We start from the raw sequence: 15,035 nt of genomic DNA on the forward strand, positions 1-15,035 counted from the left end.
ACTAGCACTTCACACAAAACTTAACCTCTATAAACTCCTTCTAAAGCCAATCTGGACTTACGGTATTCAGATTTGGGGATCCGCCAAAAAATCAAACTTGAAGAAAATCCAAATATCCCAAAATAAAATTTTCCGCCTAATCACTAACGCTCCATTCTATGTGACAAATCAAACTTTACACTCCGACCTAAAAATGAAAACAATAGCACAAACTGCTACAAATTCCTATACTCGTTACCACAACTCTCTAAAAAACCCTTCCAAACAACCTAGCAAAAGATTTGGCTTTACCTATCCCAGGAAACCCCCCCAAAAGGCTGAAAAGAAAATGGTGCAGCGACCTTCTTTTTAATTAATCCCCTACACTTGTATATATATATGTATTTAGCATAATGCCCTAAGGAGTGTCGTCAGTTAGTGGGCGGCTTCTCCAACTCAAATCTTCATGTCAATTTATTCGTATTATCATTTACGCTTATTGTGCTAAATTGTATAGATTGTGTAATTCAAATAAAGAAAAAAAAAAAGATTCTGGGTGGAGCGATGAATGTATTGGACTTTACAATGATATGGTGTTTTTTTGTGTCTGTCATCACGGTTTCTTGCAGTAAAAGTGCTTCGATTTTCTTCAACGGCAACTTTTCTAGTAGGAAAGTGAATCTAGTTTGTGCATTCAAGAGGTCAATAATTTAAAATTCCCAATAGTTTTCAAAAACAACAGGAAAAAGAAACAAAAAATTAAGAAAAAACGGGAATTTTTAAGCAAAACCATTATTCGAAAAAATTGATTTTGGTTTTTAATGCAACTCTAACAAAAATGACCGTAGGGCGTAGATACATGCCTCACGATTTTTTTTAATAAGCATTTTAAGTTCAAATTTTGAATTTAACATGATGTTGTGGTTAAGAATGTACAATTTTTTCAATTTTTATAGCTAAAGATTGAAAATTTAAAACAAGGTTCCGCTTTAGGAGTTTTTTTCATAACCAAGAAATCTAAAAAAAATATGAATACAGTTTTTTTTTACAGACATTTTAAGTTCAAATTTGGACAAAATGACATATTAACACAAATAATAATGATTATCATTTTTATCATTTTATTGTAATTCGGTTCCAAAACAGTCTAATTTTACATTGGTATATTTGATATTTTTCCAACATCACTGATAATTTAAGAATAATATTTATTCAACTTACCGGCTACCATATTAATAATAAGTAATAACAATACAAAATATCCTAAACTGACATACTGTCTCCGCTGAGAATCGTTTTTCGTATACAATGATTTGATATCATTGAATTCAAATTTAATACCATCCATTACAGCGATCTCTTAGACACCTAATGTACAGCACAGTGACATCCACTTTCTCGCTTTTTGGTTTTTCTAAGTTAATATTACATTATAATATGATATTCCTATAAAAACCATATAAATATATTATTATCTATTGAGTAGATAATCGTTAAAATATCATATTATAATGATACGTTCATAATATTATTTAATACTTCCCGCACATATTTTATTTTATAGACATAATTTTTGACTTAGGAGTTCTACACATAATTACAAAATATAACTATACAAAATTAATTTTATTATAATATATACATATACATAATATATATAATATATATTTAAATTTATACTTATTGTATAAAACTTATACTTATAAGTTATAAGTAAAAACAATAATACAAATACCTATAATAGGTTACATACAATATTTGTTTAATTGTTTGTTGATTGAGAATTATAATTTCTATAAAGACTATTATATTATACTTCGAACCAAATTTGTAAGAAAAAAAAATTGGAAGTGTAATAAATTATATTTTTTAAAGCAGTTGATACTGTTGTATTGAGCGACTATGTTGTATGTTGTACATGTAATCAGTTTTTCAACGTCGTGCCAAAATGCGATGTGAAAAAGTGGTCACATGTTTATAGTTTTTCATAATTTATATTGACAAAAGTAATAAAAATAATAATAATTAAAATAATAATAATAATAATAATAATAATAATAATTCTAAATCGTTTTGGCCTATTGATGATGATGGTTTATTCGCTACCGTCGTCAATCCGACTACTCCTGATTCCAGACTTTCCCGTCCATGGATATATGTCTGGACATGGCTGACATGTGCGCATATACCTGACGCCTGACTTGTGCCACAGGTTGCACACTTTTGGATTGTTGCACTTCTTTGGCCTCTCCTTTAAGATAATAAAAATAAAAAGTTTTAAGAATAAAATCTATAGATAATTTTTTAATTTGTAGTAGACATTATAATGTATTACAAGTTAATTTAACACATAAGTAAGTCTATAGTGCTCTAAGTCATGTATAAGTATTAAGTAGTAGCAAGAAGATAACACTTATATTATAAATCATAGACTACAGATACACCGAATAGTTCGTTAATAGTTTTTTCCCCATTCATCGAATAATACACGTTGAATGTAGAATAAGTACACGACGAATGTAGAATATAATCAAGTTTTATTAATTTAGTTTAGGATATATAAAATAAAAAATAAAGTATTTCACACTTACCGATAAGTCACAGTGGAACGGTGTGAATGACTGTAATCTTGAGATTGATGTGGGATCTCTCACCCATTGGATGGCTTGCCAATTGGTGACGATCCAAACTTCAGGCATGCTCACGATATTGTCTAAAAATTTGATGAAACCCTCTTTGTGATGAGGTTGAGTAAACCAAGCCGCATGATAAAACAGTCCAAATGGAGCCCTATAACACGAAATTAATAATGTATCATGTATATTTAAATTATAATCTTACGTTGGCCAAAAACTCTCCATACGAAAGAATAATATTTTAAATAAAACAGGTGTTCCCCTTTTGGTTCAAAATTAAGTGCATGTCCCCCAACAATACAAAAACAAAAAAATTATATTTTTTTAATGTAATTATTTAGCACGTAGTTAGTATGTATTTGCATGACTAAACCCCTTCTTCGCTCAATCATTCCCATTTCGAAGCGAAATATTTGGATTTCTAACTTTTTTCCTTCGCTATTATAAGAATGCGGACTTAGTGGTATAAACGGAATTTTTTCAAATTGGTTTTCAGATTTTAGTGAAACGTTGTAACGTCCATTATAATCCAGTTTTTAAGATAACTTTACCTGTTACTAGTGAAATGTCTGTCAAAGTTCTTCATTAACATTTTTTGTACTCCATCTGCATCTGATGGATTACTACAAGCGTCTCCCATTGAACATCTGCCTCCGTTCAAATCTTGCCACATAACCATAGGGACTTCCCATACTCCTATATCATGAAGTTGTTTGTTATTTAATTGTAATTTGTACTCTATAATTGTATTTTACCTGGGTACGATCTGGTTGGACATGGTGGTATCATACAGTCATGGAACAATTTATAATCAAGTGTATATGGCCAGCTAGGAGGTTTGTTTTCGTAAATTGGCATTGAAGAATCATAAGTAAAGTTACTGTCATACAACATTTTGAACATTTTATTGCCTCCCACCTATAATTAAATTTCAACATGACAAACGTCCACTTATGTAACTTAAACGTATAATAATAATTTTGTTTCAACATACAGCTAAAAATGGTGCTCTCATTCCTCGAATGTCTTCTTGTCTGACTCCACCGTAAGCGGACAGTATTTCTCTTTGCCCAACAATTTCTTTTGTCCATTTCTTTTGCGAAAATTGTTCACCAAAACTATGAGAAACTGAATGCGAGGCGATCTCGTGACCACCAGCATATAGATTTTGTACTTGGCTGTAATCTGTCCACTCATGCGATACGTAAAAAGTAGCACTTATCGGACAGCCATTGGGATTTACTCTGCCTTTTTCAAATAAATCGGTGTAAAGTCCTTTGTTTAGATCGTTAACTGAATCATCAAAAGTTAATAAGACAATCTGCGGAGTTTCTTCTGGTGCAATATCGCCTATTAAATATTTTATACCATGAATAGTGTAATTTTTATACAGGCAATCATTTCCAGGTGTGAAACTTACCGGGTATTTCTTTGCCTCCACAACTACAGTCTGGTAATTGGCAAACGTCCTTTCGACATTTCGCAGCAGTTTTATCGGGTTGCGGAGTTGGATAGATTGGATCAGGCCTGTAATTCAATTTTAGAATGTAAATATTAAATTTTGATCGTTCATTTGTATCAAATATATTACCGAGATGGTGCGTATTTGTAAACATCTACAAATTCCGAAGCCTTACTGACAATGGATGTAGATGGCTTTAATGTCGGTCTTGTTCTCCTGTTATGATTATATTCGTTAAATGATGATTGTGTACAAAGTGTATAATTTAATAGTAAAGATAAATTACAGTAAAATTTAACTTACCCAACTGCAGGAGTTCCTCTATCGATATCATTACTGCTTGCTGTCGTATATGTTGCACCTCCACGCACTCTGCCTCTATTAAATACAAAAACATGTATTTAAAACTATCAAACGCTTTTTAATTAAATTACAATTAGTGGCCATATATGAGGCACTATGTTCGTAATTTTAGTAGTGACTGATATATACAGTTAAATGCGTCAAAGCTCACGAATGCAAACATTTTTTAAAAACATTTTTATCAAAAAGCATTTATAGAGTGCAGAGTTATTTGATTATTACAAAAACATGGAGTGCAACAAAAAACCATAATGAATAGGAAATTCAGAAAAAAACGAAAAGCTTATAATTCCCTCCACCATTCAAAACTTGCTTTTGCAATTTGCAGCATGAAAGTTTTGACATTTTATACATTTATTATTTAAAGTCAATACGAGTCATTGAATATCAGTAAATTTATCAACTTGATTTCAAATTTAGTTATTCACATTAAAATAATAATTTGATGAGTAATTTTAAAATTGGTGCCAGTACAAATATTGCCAAAACTAAAACTATAATTAATATGACACATAACTATAGTATACAATATATTATAAATATTAATTACCTAAGTTAATTTAATCTACGATTTAGATAGTGGGTAATCGTGGGTAAAACTATAGGAAACTACTTCAAAATTCACTAGGTATTAAACAAAAATTTGAAAAAAAATATAAAAACAAAAAAGATAATCAGACTTTATTATCAGCTGATTATCAGCTTTTTAACTAGATATTTAAAAAAAACTTGATTATTTAACCAGTTATCCGATAGCGGGTTCGACAAGTAAAAATAGTGTAGTATAGCCATACAAAATTTTTGTTGGAATGATACAATTTATATTATAATACCTTACCCAGGTTTTTTGCAGTGTGCAAAATGTGTACATGTATAATTAGAGTTATTGAGAAAGGTATTATCACTGTTAAAACCCAGTTTAATTTTTATTCATTTTATCATTTCAATATTATTCAATGTTTAAATTGTAGGTATGTTGTAATTTATTTTAAATTTAAGAATTAAAGTATGTTTTATTTATACAATAGAATACGTGTAGATACGTAATAAGGAATTTTTGATATTTTCTTTTACTTTTTAATTGATATCGAGAAAAGAATAATTTGTTAGTTAATACCTACGCTATACGCCTATACAAGAAAACAACGAATCACCTCATTTATTTAAATTATTATAGCTGAATACATGTCATGTTTTCAAGATATGCTAGTTAAGTGGTTAAGTGACATAAAATTCATAAATTAAAAACACAACTGTCACGGATAAAAGAACAGTTGACAATAAAACTATAAAATAAATCATTGCTTTTACTCAAATTTACGTTACACCAATAATATTTTTTAATCGTACCTAATAACGTTATATATATTTTATACACATCATTATGCATTGATAGTTGTTCGAGGGTATAAAAACATATTTTTAACATTTTTATAGTAGCTAGCAAAGCTAAATATTTGAATTTATGAATTATTTCTGATAATATCTGATATGTATTGACCCTCAATAATCCTCCATACCTTGATGGTTTTTCGTTGCACTCTCGGCATTCTGTTACTGTTTTGCTTGTGGGTGCTGGCACCGTGACTGGCTGAATACTCGGACCGCTCTTGACTCTTGAATAATCATTAGTATTTTTTAATTCTGACGACCTTAGTGGGGCTTTAGTGGTTGAGGACGTTGTACTAGTTTTCTCTACTGAATTATCATCGATATAGCCTGTTCCCTCATTTTCAACTACAACATCGTACTCTTGATCGAAATCCACCGATCGAGTAGTAGTTGTCGATGTTGTTGTAGTTGTACTTGGTGTGGTGGAAGTAGTAGTTGGAGCTTGGGTGGTTCTGACTTTGAACGGTGTAGTCTTAACAGTACCACGATGTGTGGTTACATCATATTGTGTGGTGTTGTAAGGATCTACGATTATTCTAAAGTCTGGAGGGGTAGGTTTAGATTTCTGGGTAGTGGAAGTGGTTGTCCAGAAATAGCTGCCTTGAGGCGACGGGGGTCGTAAAAACAATGAAGGGGTTGATGGGTAGGAGAGCATTGTTGAAAGAGTAGTTGGAGGTAATGTAGATGGCGTGGATGTTGATATGGGAAATGTAAACCTTGAGGGGGTAGAAGTCTGCACGGGGAACTTAAACTTTGAGCGGTCCGGTACGAAAGGACTTACACCGACGACTGTTGACCTGATTAAAATTATATGTACAATATTAAGAGTAGGTATGTACAAATAAAATTAGAAGTAAAGTTGGTAAGTTTAGTCATTGTATGTTATGTAAATAAGGCAGTGAAAAAGAAAATAATTTTGTTATGAGATAGTTTTTAATAGTTATGATGAATCTGCATTCAAAGATCATTAGGTCAATATCATTGAAGTTTAGACTTGTTTAAAAAAATATAAAATCCATTCCAATTTAAAACCGCATTATCATATGTACAATTTTTTTTTAGTCATTACATTAACATTATTTTTACATTTAATTTACATAAACACTATATAGTACAAAGACATCATACGCCCACTAATTTATGCATTGTATAAATTATTTTAATAATAATAAATCCACACGGCCTTATTTACATGTCGTTGCAGTTCTGTGGTTTTATATATCTTAAAATAATAATAATTTGTTTAGCCACTTATCTAACCAAAAATATAATTACCTAACCATAAGCGAAATTAAAATGAAAAAAAATGGTTTCTCACCTGTAGGTTGCTTTGGTCTGTTGCTCTCGTTGAGCTTCTTCTTCAGTGATCTGTAAACAATTCAATCAGTCGTCACATAAACATTAAGAATAATTATTTTGAAATATTGGAGTAAGATTAAGTTTATTTTAAGTAGTAGATATAAGTGTATAATGTTAATTTACTTGTGGTTATTAATCTTTTTAATAATGTACCATGACATTATATAATAGTACTTAATAGTTATACATAAATTAATACTTGCCTTAAGGTTATACTCTGGTACATATGTATTTGCTTGGTATCTTTGTGTAGGTTGTTGCAAAGGTGCCGCAATTCTAAATGTATCTTGTTGAGGTTGAGACTGAAGCTGAAGTTGTAGCTGAGACTGAAGCTGTGGTTGATGCTGAGGTTTTAATCTATTATTATTGTTGTTTACTGACGACAGGGTAAACTGACCATAATCTATAAATAATTTTTTTAAATAGTGATGATAATAACTGAACCTCAAAAATCAATTAATAAAATATAATATAATTTATGAGAAACATTAACTAACTCACCAACATCTTTGTAGATTTCAGAATCATCATCATAATTACTATAGAAAGCAGGATCATATTGTGTTCCATTACGGTTGCTAGTGGAAATGATGGTTTTAGCAGTGGTCATTGGTTGAACAGTCTGTTCAACCGCATAGGACGGAACAGAAATCTGTTGGGGTCTACAATTCATATTGAAATTAGTTTTTAATATGACACGCCTTCTATTGTAAGTGTCACAGGTTTAAATTGTAATAATTATACTACGATAATTTGTAAAGATAGAAGTTTTAGTAAAGGTATACGTTGAATTAGGCGTCCTTTATTATTAAAAATCATCAAAAAATATTTTACCTTTAAATTTGTCTACTTACGTGATATATTTTATTAAAGAACGCCTAAAATGTGTTCATGTTAAGTCATAGTAAAAGTCTCACCTTTTTAGAATGTTTGGTCGGATAGTTGGTCTTGGCTTATATTTAGCCGATACAGTTGTTGTGTCAGTCTTAGTTGGCAATTTGTATTTATTATTTTGTTTGTCAACTAAATTTAAATCAACTGTAGTTTCATGAATAGCCATTTGCATAACTTGTTGGTCTTGGGGTTTATTTTTGTCCTTTACCCGAGTGTAAGCTTCTGCAGCTGAATCATAAGGCTTTGGTCTATGTGGTATTTGAGTAGATTCCAAATTATGTGGCTTATGTAAATCGTTAGTTTTTGAAACGTTTTTTAGTACAGTATTTTTAGATATACTTTCTGAAGGTTCATCTCCTTCTCCTTTGAATTTCATATCATCTATATTAGTTAATTTTTGAGGTATTTTGGGTTTCTTTGGCGTTTGATCATATTCTTCTTCGTCGTCATAGTAATACTCATCATCTTGTAAGTCATCTCCTTCACTATATTCTTCTACATCTTCAAGTCTACTTTCTTGACTATTTTCTTCATCATCTTCTTCTTCATCGGCATTGCCTTTATTCTTGTCTACGTCTGTTTCCCCATTGTTATTTTTATTTTTTATCTTTGTGAAATTTGCCGGTTGGTAATTATGAACTACTGCTAAAGGATGATGAAGGTTGGGATTAATTCCTTTAGGTTTGGGAATAGGTTTTGGCTTAGGTTTTGGTTTAGGTAAAGGCTTTTGCTCTTCTTCTTTAGAATCAGGAGATTCTTCTTGGCTTTCTTCTTCTTCATTAACATTTTCATTTATATTTTCATTATCATTTTCATTTTCATTTTCATTTTCATTTTCATTTTCATTTTCATTTTCATTTACATTTTCGTATTCATTTTCTTGACTTTCATTTTCTTCATTTTTGTATTTAATATTATTATTCTGAGTACATTTTTTACCTTTACATCTCACTCTAGTTACTAACTGTTCAAATTGTTCATCAGCATTTAGTGGTTGTGGGTTTTCTTCTTCATATTCATCTTGGTTCTGATTCTCTCGATTATCATGATTCTCTGGATAATCCCCTTTATCTTCAATTTCTTCATTTGTCCCTGGGTTTTCGTCGTCTACCTGGTCATAAACGTCGTCATTTTCTTGATAATGTTGGCGATAAGGGGGCACTCGATATCGTGAAGTAGGACATGGGATCATAAGTCCCGGGTATATTTTTGATTCGTACAGGCATCGCTTACGTTGTCTCGAGTTGTCTGTGTTAGTTATAGGTACATATGACGAAGGTCTAGGAACGATCCGGTAGTCTTTTGGTAATTTGCGCAAAGCATAATTTGTTGTTGACATCGTCATCTCAGTTGGTCTTGGTCTTGTCATTCCGCTGTAGCTAATGTTTAATAAAAACAACGGTGTCATCATACAAATTACACAGTATCAAGTTGTTCCTTTCACCATTACTATCAATATTCAATATTATTTTATGTAATATTGATGGTAATTGGTATTAACAGTGCTTAAGTTGGTTCTACAAAGTGTGATAGTCGTTACCTCTGTCGGGTCTGTCGTTTAAGACGTTGTCTACCATTGTTTTTGCTCGTATCGTTTCTGTTGCAACATGCGTATATATTATGTACAAACAAAATGTTTAGTATTAAAAGTTCTGTAAGTGTTCATTAGTTGTAAGTATATATATAATTATATAATAATCACTAACCTGTAATTTTGATTTGGGATTTGAAATTGTTTGTTTTTTTCTACACCTGCAAATTGCTAAAATATAAAAATACACGTGTAGTCATTAACTAAAATCTATAAATCTGTGAAATGTCATTAGAACTTTAACGATTAATAAGCAGTGATTTATTTTAATTTGTTACCGGTATAATATTTCTATGTTTAGAAATTCCATCTCTGTCTCTAGCTACTTGACCCAATGTGGAAGGTTGACCTCTATATACTCTTTGTTGTCTATCACTGTCATCTTCAATTGCTCTGAAGTCTTCTTCTTCATATAATTGTTGTTGTTTCACAAGTTGTTCATTGACTTGTTGGTCTTGAACTTGATGGCGTTGGTTAAATATAGATGGAGTCGCTCTCTGAGGTTGCGCTGACGGATGCCTTTGACGATCAGACGATCGAGCCAAAGCTAGTGCGTTTTCTTGGTTATCAGATTGGGTAGCTGTAACCTCAGCTCCACATCCTACATTTCGAGGCCAATCGCATGTTTGCAGCTCGTGACTATAATAAAATACAAGATTTGTATATTTGATTACTATTGTTAAAGGTGTTTTGAATTAGTTTTAAGAATATGATTATAAAAGACAAGATAATATGACTTTTTCAATATTTTACCCGGTAATTCATTACTTCATTATTTTACTTTATTAACAGTTGGGGATATTATGTTGGTGTTATAAAACATATTACTATGGACATGCGATTCTCAACATTTTTATAACTACGTACTAACTACACAGTTTGAACATTGCCACGCATCACATGACCAAAGAACCCTTTATTTTGCTTAGGTATTAAAAATGTATACGTTAAAAACACGTACTAAATTTTATTTTATTAGGTTGGTACCTATTATTATTATGATAGTAATAAGCATTTAATGTGCAAAAAAAAAATGAAATATGTACGAAAATTCTTAAATTTCTTAGAGCACCACAAATTGAGAACCGCTGCTATAGATTATAGAATACACAAAATGTTTTAAAATAATTATAGGCATAGGAACACCGAAAATGAAATCTAATGGAATTTTTCGAAATAATTTTAATATTCATCGACCGAAATATCAACATTTTGTACAAAACAATTTTCAAATATGTTTCTAGTTTCCAAAAACGTTTAACTCTATATTATGGTTGTACCCAAATGGCTAAATGACTATATTATAGTATTACATTACATGTTATATAGAATATAATTGTATAATGTATGAAAATAAATGAAAGGAAACAAATATAATATAATACTATGTAGACATATACATATGTCACGGATGACGTGATTTTTCAAAAGAAGCAGTATGAAGTGATAGAAATAATACAATCAAAAGAAATAATATTATTATGTAATTTTTAATGCAATATCCTATGTATAATGAAATATTACAGAAGTCTAATAACTTTTGAATTATTATGGGTCGTTAAATTTTATTTATTTTTAATTGAAATCTATAATCCGATCATAAACGAGAGCAGCAACATAATCACGTCATAACATTCATGTAAAATACGCGCAACCGTTGTCGTGTGTCGTGTGTCGTGTGTCCTATATAGTACCCCTATAACCGAGGCCAGGTGTCGTTAATTGAAAAGAACTTCACACACACACGCAATCTGATATGATTTTTTAAATAATATCGAGTTTGGTTAATGAACAAATGGTATTTAAAACTAAAAATAAAAACATTGCGTCACATAATATAATATGCCTGATGTGTGATGTGTGAAAGTGGTATATCACATTTATACATTCGTATCTGATACAATAAAAGTGTTGCGAAATAGCAACTATAATTTTTGGGATTCTGGAACCTGGGAGTGTAAATAGCATAATATTAAATACAAATATAAGTGCCTACTGCTGAATTGTTGTATTATAATTAAATCTTACCTGTACATCAAACCTCCAGTACATGACTCTAAAAGAGCACCTCCGAATACGCAAACATAATACTGGGAACAATCATTCGGATGTGGATAGTATCCGAATTCTTCTGGGCATTTGAATCCTTCACCTTGTTGCTTTTGTTCTTGACATAATCCTATAAAAACAAGTTGATTAAGCAACATAATTTTTTTTTCTGCATAACATAATTTATATTATGGTTATAATCATAGAGATAAAATATTGTTTTAAATGTAATTTTATTGTGAAAATCATATCTTTAATTATTGAGTATCAAGCGACTAAAAAATATTAAAAAAACTACAACCAATAAATAATAATATTATCATTTATCAGTATAAGTTCAAGCAACACACGTGCAGTATGATATTTTAATACTCTTGTTTAATTATTATTTCTCAACACCCTTATAATTTTATTTATTTTTAAATGATCCAAAACAATAGCTTTAATAATATTATTCCGGTTTGAGTCGATGGTTGATGATTTAAAGCAATTTATTATGATATTTGCTACTACGGATCTGTGATCTCGTGTAACTTGTTTTTTAGTGTAGCAACCACTTAAAAATAACGTTGTTTCATTAATTTATCTTATGATAACCTTACGAAATGTAGTATAAGTTTATTATTAAGAACAGAAATAACCTTTTTTAAATTAGTACCCAAAACATAGGTATTAAAATTCTCTCATATGAATTTCTTACTTTTCATAAGACTATAGACAATGTATAAAATATAAATAGATATTTATACGGTTAAATTATTAAAAAAATACATTATACATCTAAAAAATCAAATTTACCGTCGATCTACAATAAATAATCAACATTTCCTCCAAAAATTATAAAATATTAAAACTCACAACACTATATTTGAGATAATACATTGAATATTTGATAATATTGATTGTGAAAAATTCAAAATTGTGTGTAAATACTAAATGTAATCATAAACTAGCGATACGAATGAAATTCGTGACTCATGAGACACTTCGACGATGTTTACGACCTGTATGGGATCTAGGTTTTTTTATTTGTAAAAGGCAAAGTAGGCATCCATCGTGTGTGTGTGAGGTTGTGTGTATAATAGTTTTTCATAGACGATAGGCCGAACGTTGTGGAAAACAGTCACTATAGTCCGTTATACATTATTATGATAATAAAATAACTGTGGTTGACGTTTATATAGTGCTCCAGCAGCCTGCAGTGGAACGCGATTAAATCAGTTACAAAACTAGGTACTACCTATATATACCTAGTCGAAAATAGCAATTTATTGTCCTCTGGTGCAGTCGACTATATAGGCACACAGTGTTTAGCATATTATACGCGTGTTGTGTCGCCTGTGGGAGTAGACAGCGTAGAACATAATAATAATAATATAACGTTTACATACATCGCGCGTTATCATTGTTGTGTGTAGCCGACGTGTAGGAACAGTGTAGGTATATACATATTTATATCTAAACGCACTCTTGCGCGTGTGTGTATGTGTTTGTGTGTGTGTGTGTGTGTGTGTGTGTGTGTGTGTGTGTGTGTGTGTGTTGTACGACGTGTGCCGTAAAAAATATGTATATAATATTATGTATAAATATAATGTATTTATGTATATACTATAATATGTGATAAAAGTACCATACGCCGCCAGTACGAAAAAAAACTGGTCCAGAGAACTAATGTCAAAACTCGAAGGCGAGGTCGCTATAGAGTATAGACATAGGTATGTATATATAATATAATATTATACACAAGCGGGTGTGGTCGGCCTGGATTATCTTACGTCACACTCGCGCGCGATACTCTGATATTCACGCAAACCGCGATCATTATTAATATAACTGAGAAAAACACTAACTAATAACAATATTATATTAGCGTTTGTTACTTTATTATTCATAATTTGATCGTTTTTTTTTTAAAAGTGTATGAATTTGGGGACGGTAATTTATGGTCATTGTTATTATTTTTTTTCCCACTCGTTTCAATACAGTAGTAGCTAATTGTTCATTAACCCAGGTGAACAGCAATAATAACGAGAAAGACAACGAAAAATCGTAACGATAAATGATAATGTCGGAGATAGTTTGTCCTCGATAAATTCTTTAAATGGCGGAAAAGGTTGTGATTTTTTATAGGGCTCACGAAACCCAGGTCAATATTTCTCCACTGTTCTGTTATAAAACGAATTCGATTATCTATCATGTGAATGTGAAATGTGTAGTAATGCGTTACAGTTTTATAAGATCTAATTTAAAAATATATATATTTTAATTAGTTATGAAGGTCAAAACAGTACTTAAATAAAATGTCCCTATTATTTTATTATGCCCTATGACTTTGTATATCTGAACAAAAATAATCATAGAATATCACAATATTTCATAAAGTTAATAATGGATTGAATAAAAACGAATTTCATTTTATACGTACCTAATAATATGATATTATTAAACTTTACTATTTTTAGTTGATACCTGCTAATAGACGACGTGAATACGAGACTCGGGTACACATATATTTTTCGACCTTGTAGAATTAAACTATAATTTCAATTATTGTCTAAATTATACTTATGTTTAGTCATTATTGCAGTAGAACCAGAAAAACAAGAAATGTCCATAACTCATGGAGTAATTGGGACAAATCATTATTTGAAAAACTCACAAGAGTATAAATTAAAGATTCAATCGATTAAAAAAATGTTCTTATAAACATATTAAAAATGTAGTTTTCTCAAATATTTACATTCAATTTGTTGTATTTTATTTCATATCGTGGTAAAGAAATATCTTTACAACTAAATTAAATATTCTTTGATAAAATCGATTTTGTAAAAATGTATTCTAATAATTTCTTAGTTTCTATATTATCTAATAGAACCTTTTCTTTATTTTAAAAGAACTGTTAACTGGCTTCACGACTACTACAAGCAAAATATATATTATAATATAATATAAATATTGTGTCGGGGGGAATGGACGGCTTGGCACGTTCTTAAGGTACCCGGGTGGTCACCCATCCGTGAGTACCAGAAAAGTTTGGCGTGACTTAATAATGACGCAACGCGTCACTTTCATGATCAGCCGCGCCTCATCGGCCCTCAACTTTTACTTTTTCTATAATAAAATTCGACATTTATCGTACAATATGATAACTTGGTAATTACTATTTATGTTTATATGATGTTGGTACATGGTACAAAAAAACTATTACTAACTTATTTATTTTATTTGTACCATAAGAAATGTATTTTATTCCCTAATAATTATTTTTACCATTTGTATTATGTATAAGTACATACATTTATTAACTATA

The 15,035-nt window shown here is 30.4% G+C and overlaps 1 protein-coding gene across 2 annotated transcripts in view; it reads right to left on the minus strand.

Annotated features, from left to right (window-relative positions):
• Positions 1–1,875: 1,875 nt before the first annotated feature.
• The window catches only part of LOC111037594, a 46,008-nt gene continuing 32,848 nt past the window's right edge, over positions 1,876–15,035 (minus strand). Inside the window, exons 2-18 of one of the 2 annotated variants that reach the window (XM_022320249.1) lie at positions 11,705–11,855; positions 9,955–10,315; positions 9,792–9,847; positions 9,626–9,682; positions 8,109–9,464; positions 7,693–7,853; positions 7,395–7,594; positions 7,151–7,200; positions 5,961–6,629; positions 4,381–4,455; positions 4,207–4,293; positions 4,036–4,142; positions 3,610–3,965; positions 3,371–3,533; positions 3,167–3,311; positions 2,571–2,769; positions 1,876–2,230 (exon numbers count right to left, since the gene is read on the minus strand). In XM_022320249.1, the coding sequence (XP_022175941.1) occupies positions 2,075–2,230; positions 2,571–2,769; positions 3,167–3,311; positions 3,371–3,533; positions 3,610–3,965; positions 4,036–4,142; positions 4,207–4,293; positions 4,381–4,455; positions 5,961–6,629; positions 7,151–7,200; positions 7,395–7,594; positions 7,693–7,853; positions 8,109–9,464; positions 9,626–9,682; positions 9,792–9,847; positions 9,955–10,315; positions 11,705–11,855 (4,349 nt within the window). In that variant the 3' untranslated portion in view covers positions 1,876–2,074. The remainder of the gene's footprint in view (positions 2,231–2,570; positions 2,770–3,166; positions 3,312–3,370; positions 3,534–3,609; positions 3,966–4,035; positions 4,143–4,206; positions 4,294–4,380; positions 4,456–5,960; positions 6,630–7,150; positions 7,201–7,394; positions 7,595–7,692; positions 7,854–8,108; positions 9,465–9,625; positions 9,683–9,791; positions 9,848–9,954; positions 10,316–11,704; positions 11,856–15,035) is intronic. The other variant, XM_022320251.1, reaches the window with a different exon arrangement.

Source organism: Myzus persicae, unplaced genomic scaffold (assembly GCF_001856785.1).
Source record: "Myzus persicae strain clone G006 unplaced genomic scaffold, MPER_G0061.0, whole genome shotgun sequence".
In the NCBI taxonomy this organism is placed as follows: Eukaryota; Metazoa; Arthropoda; class Insecta; order Hemiptera; family Aphididae; genus Myzus; species Myzus persicae.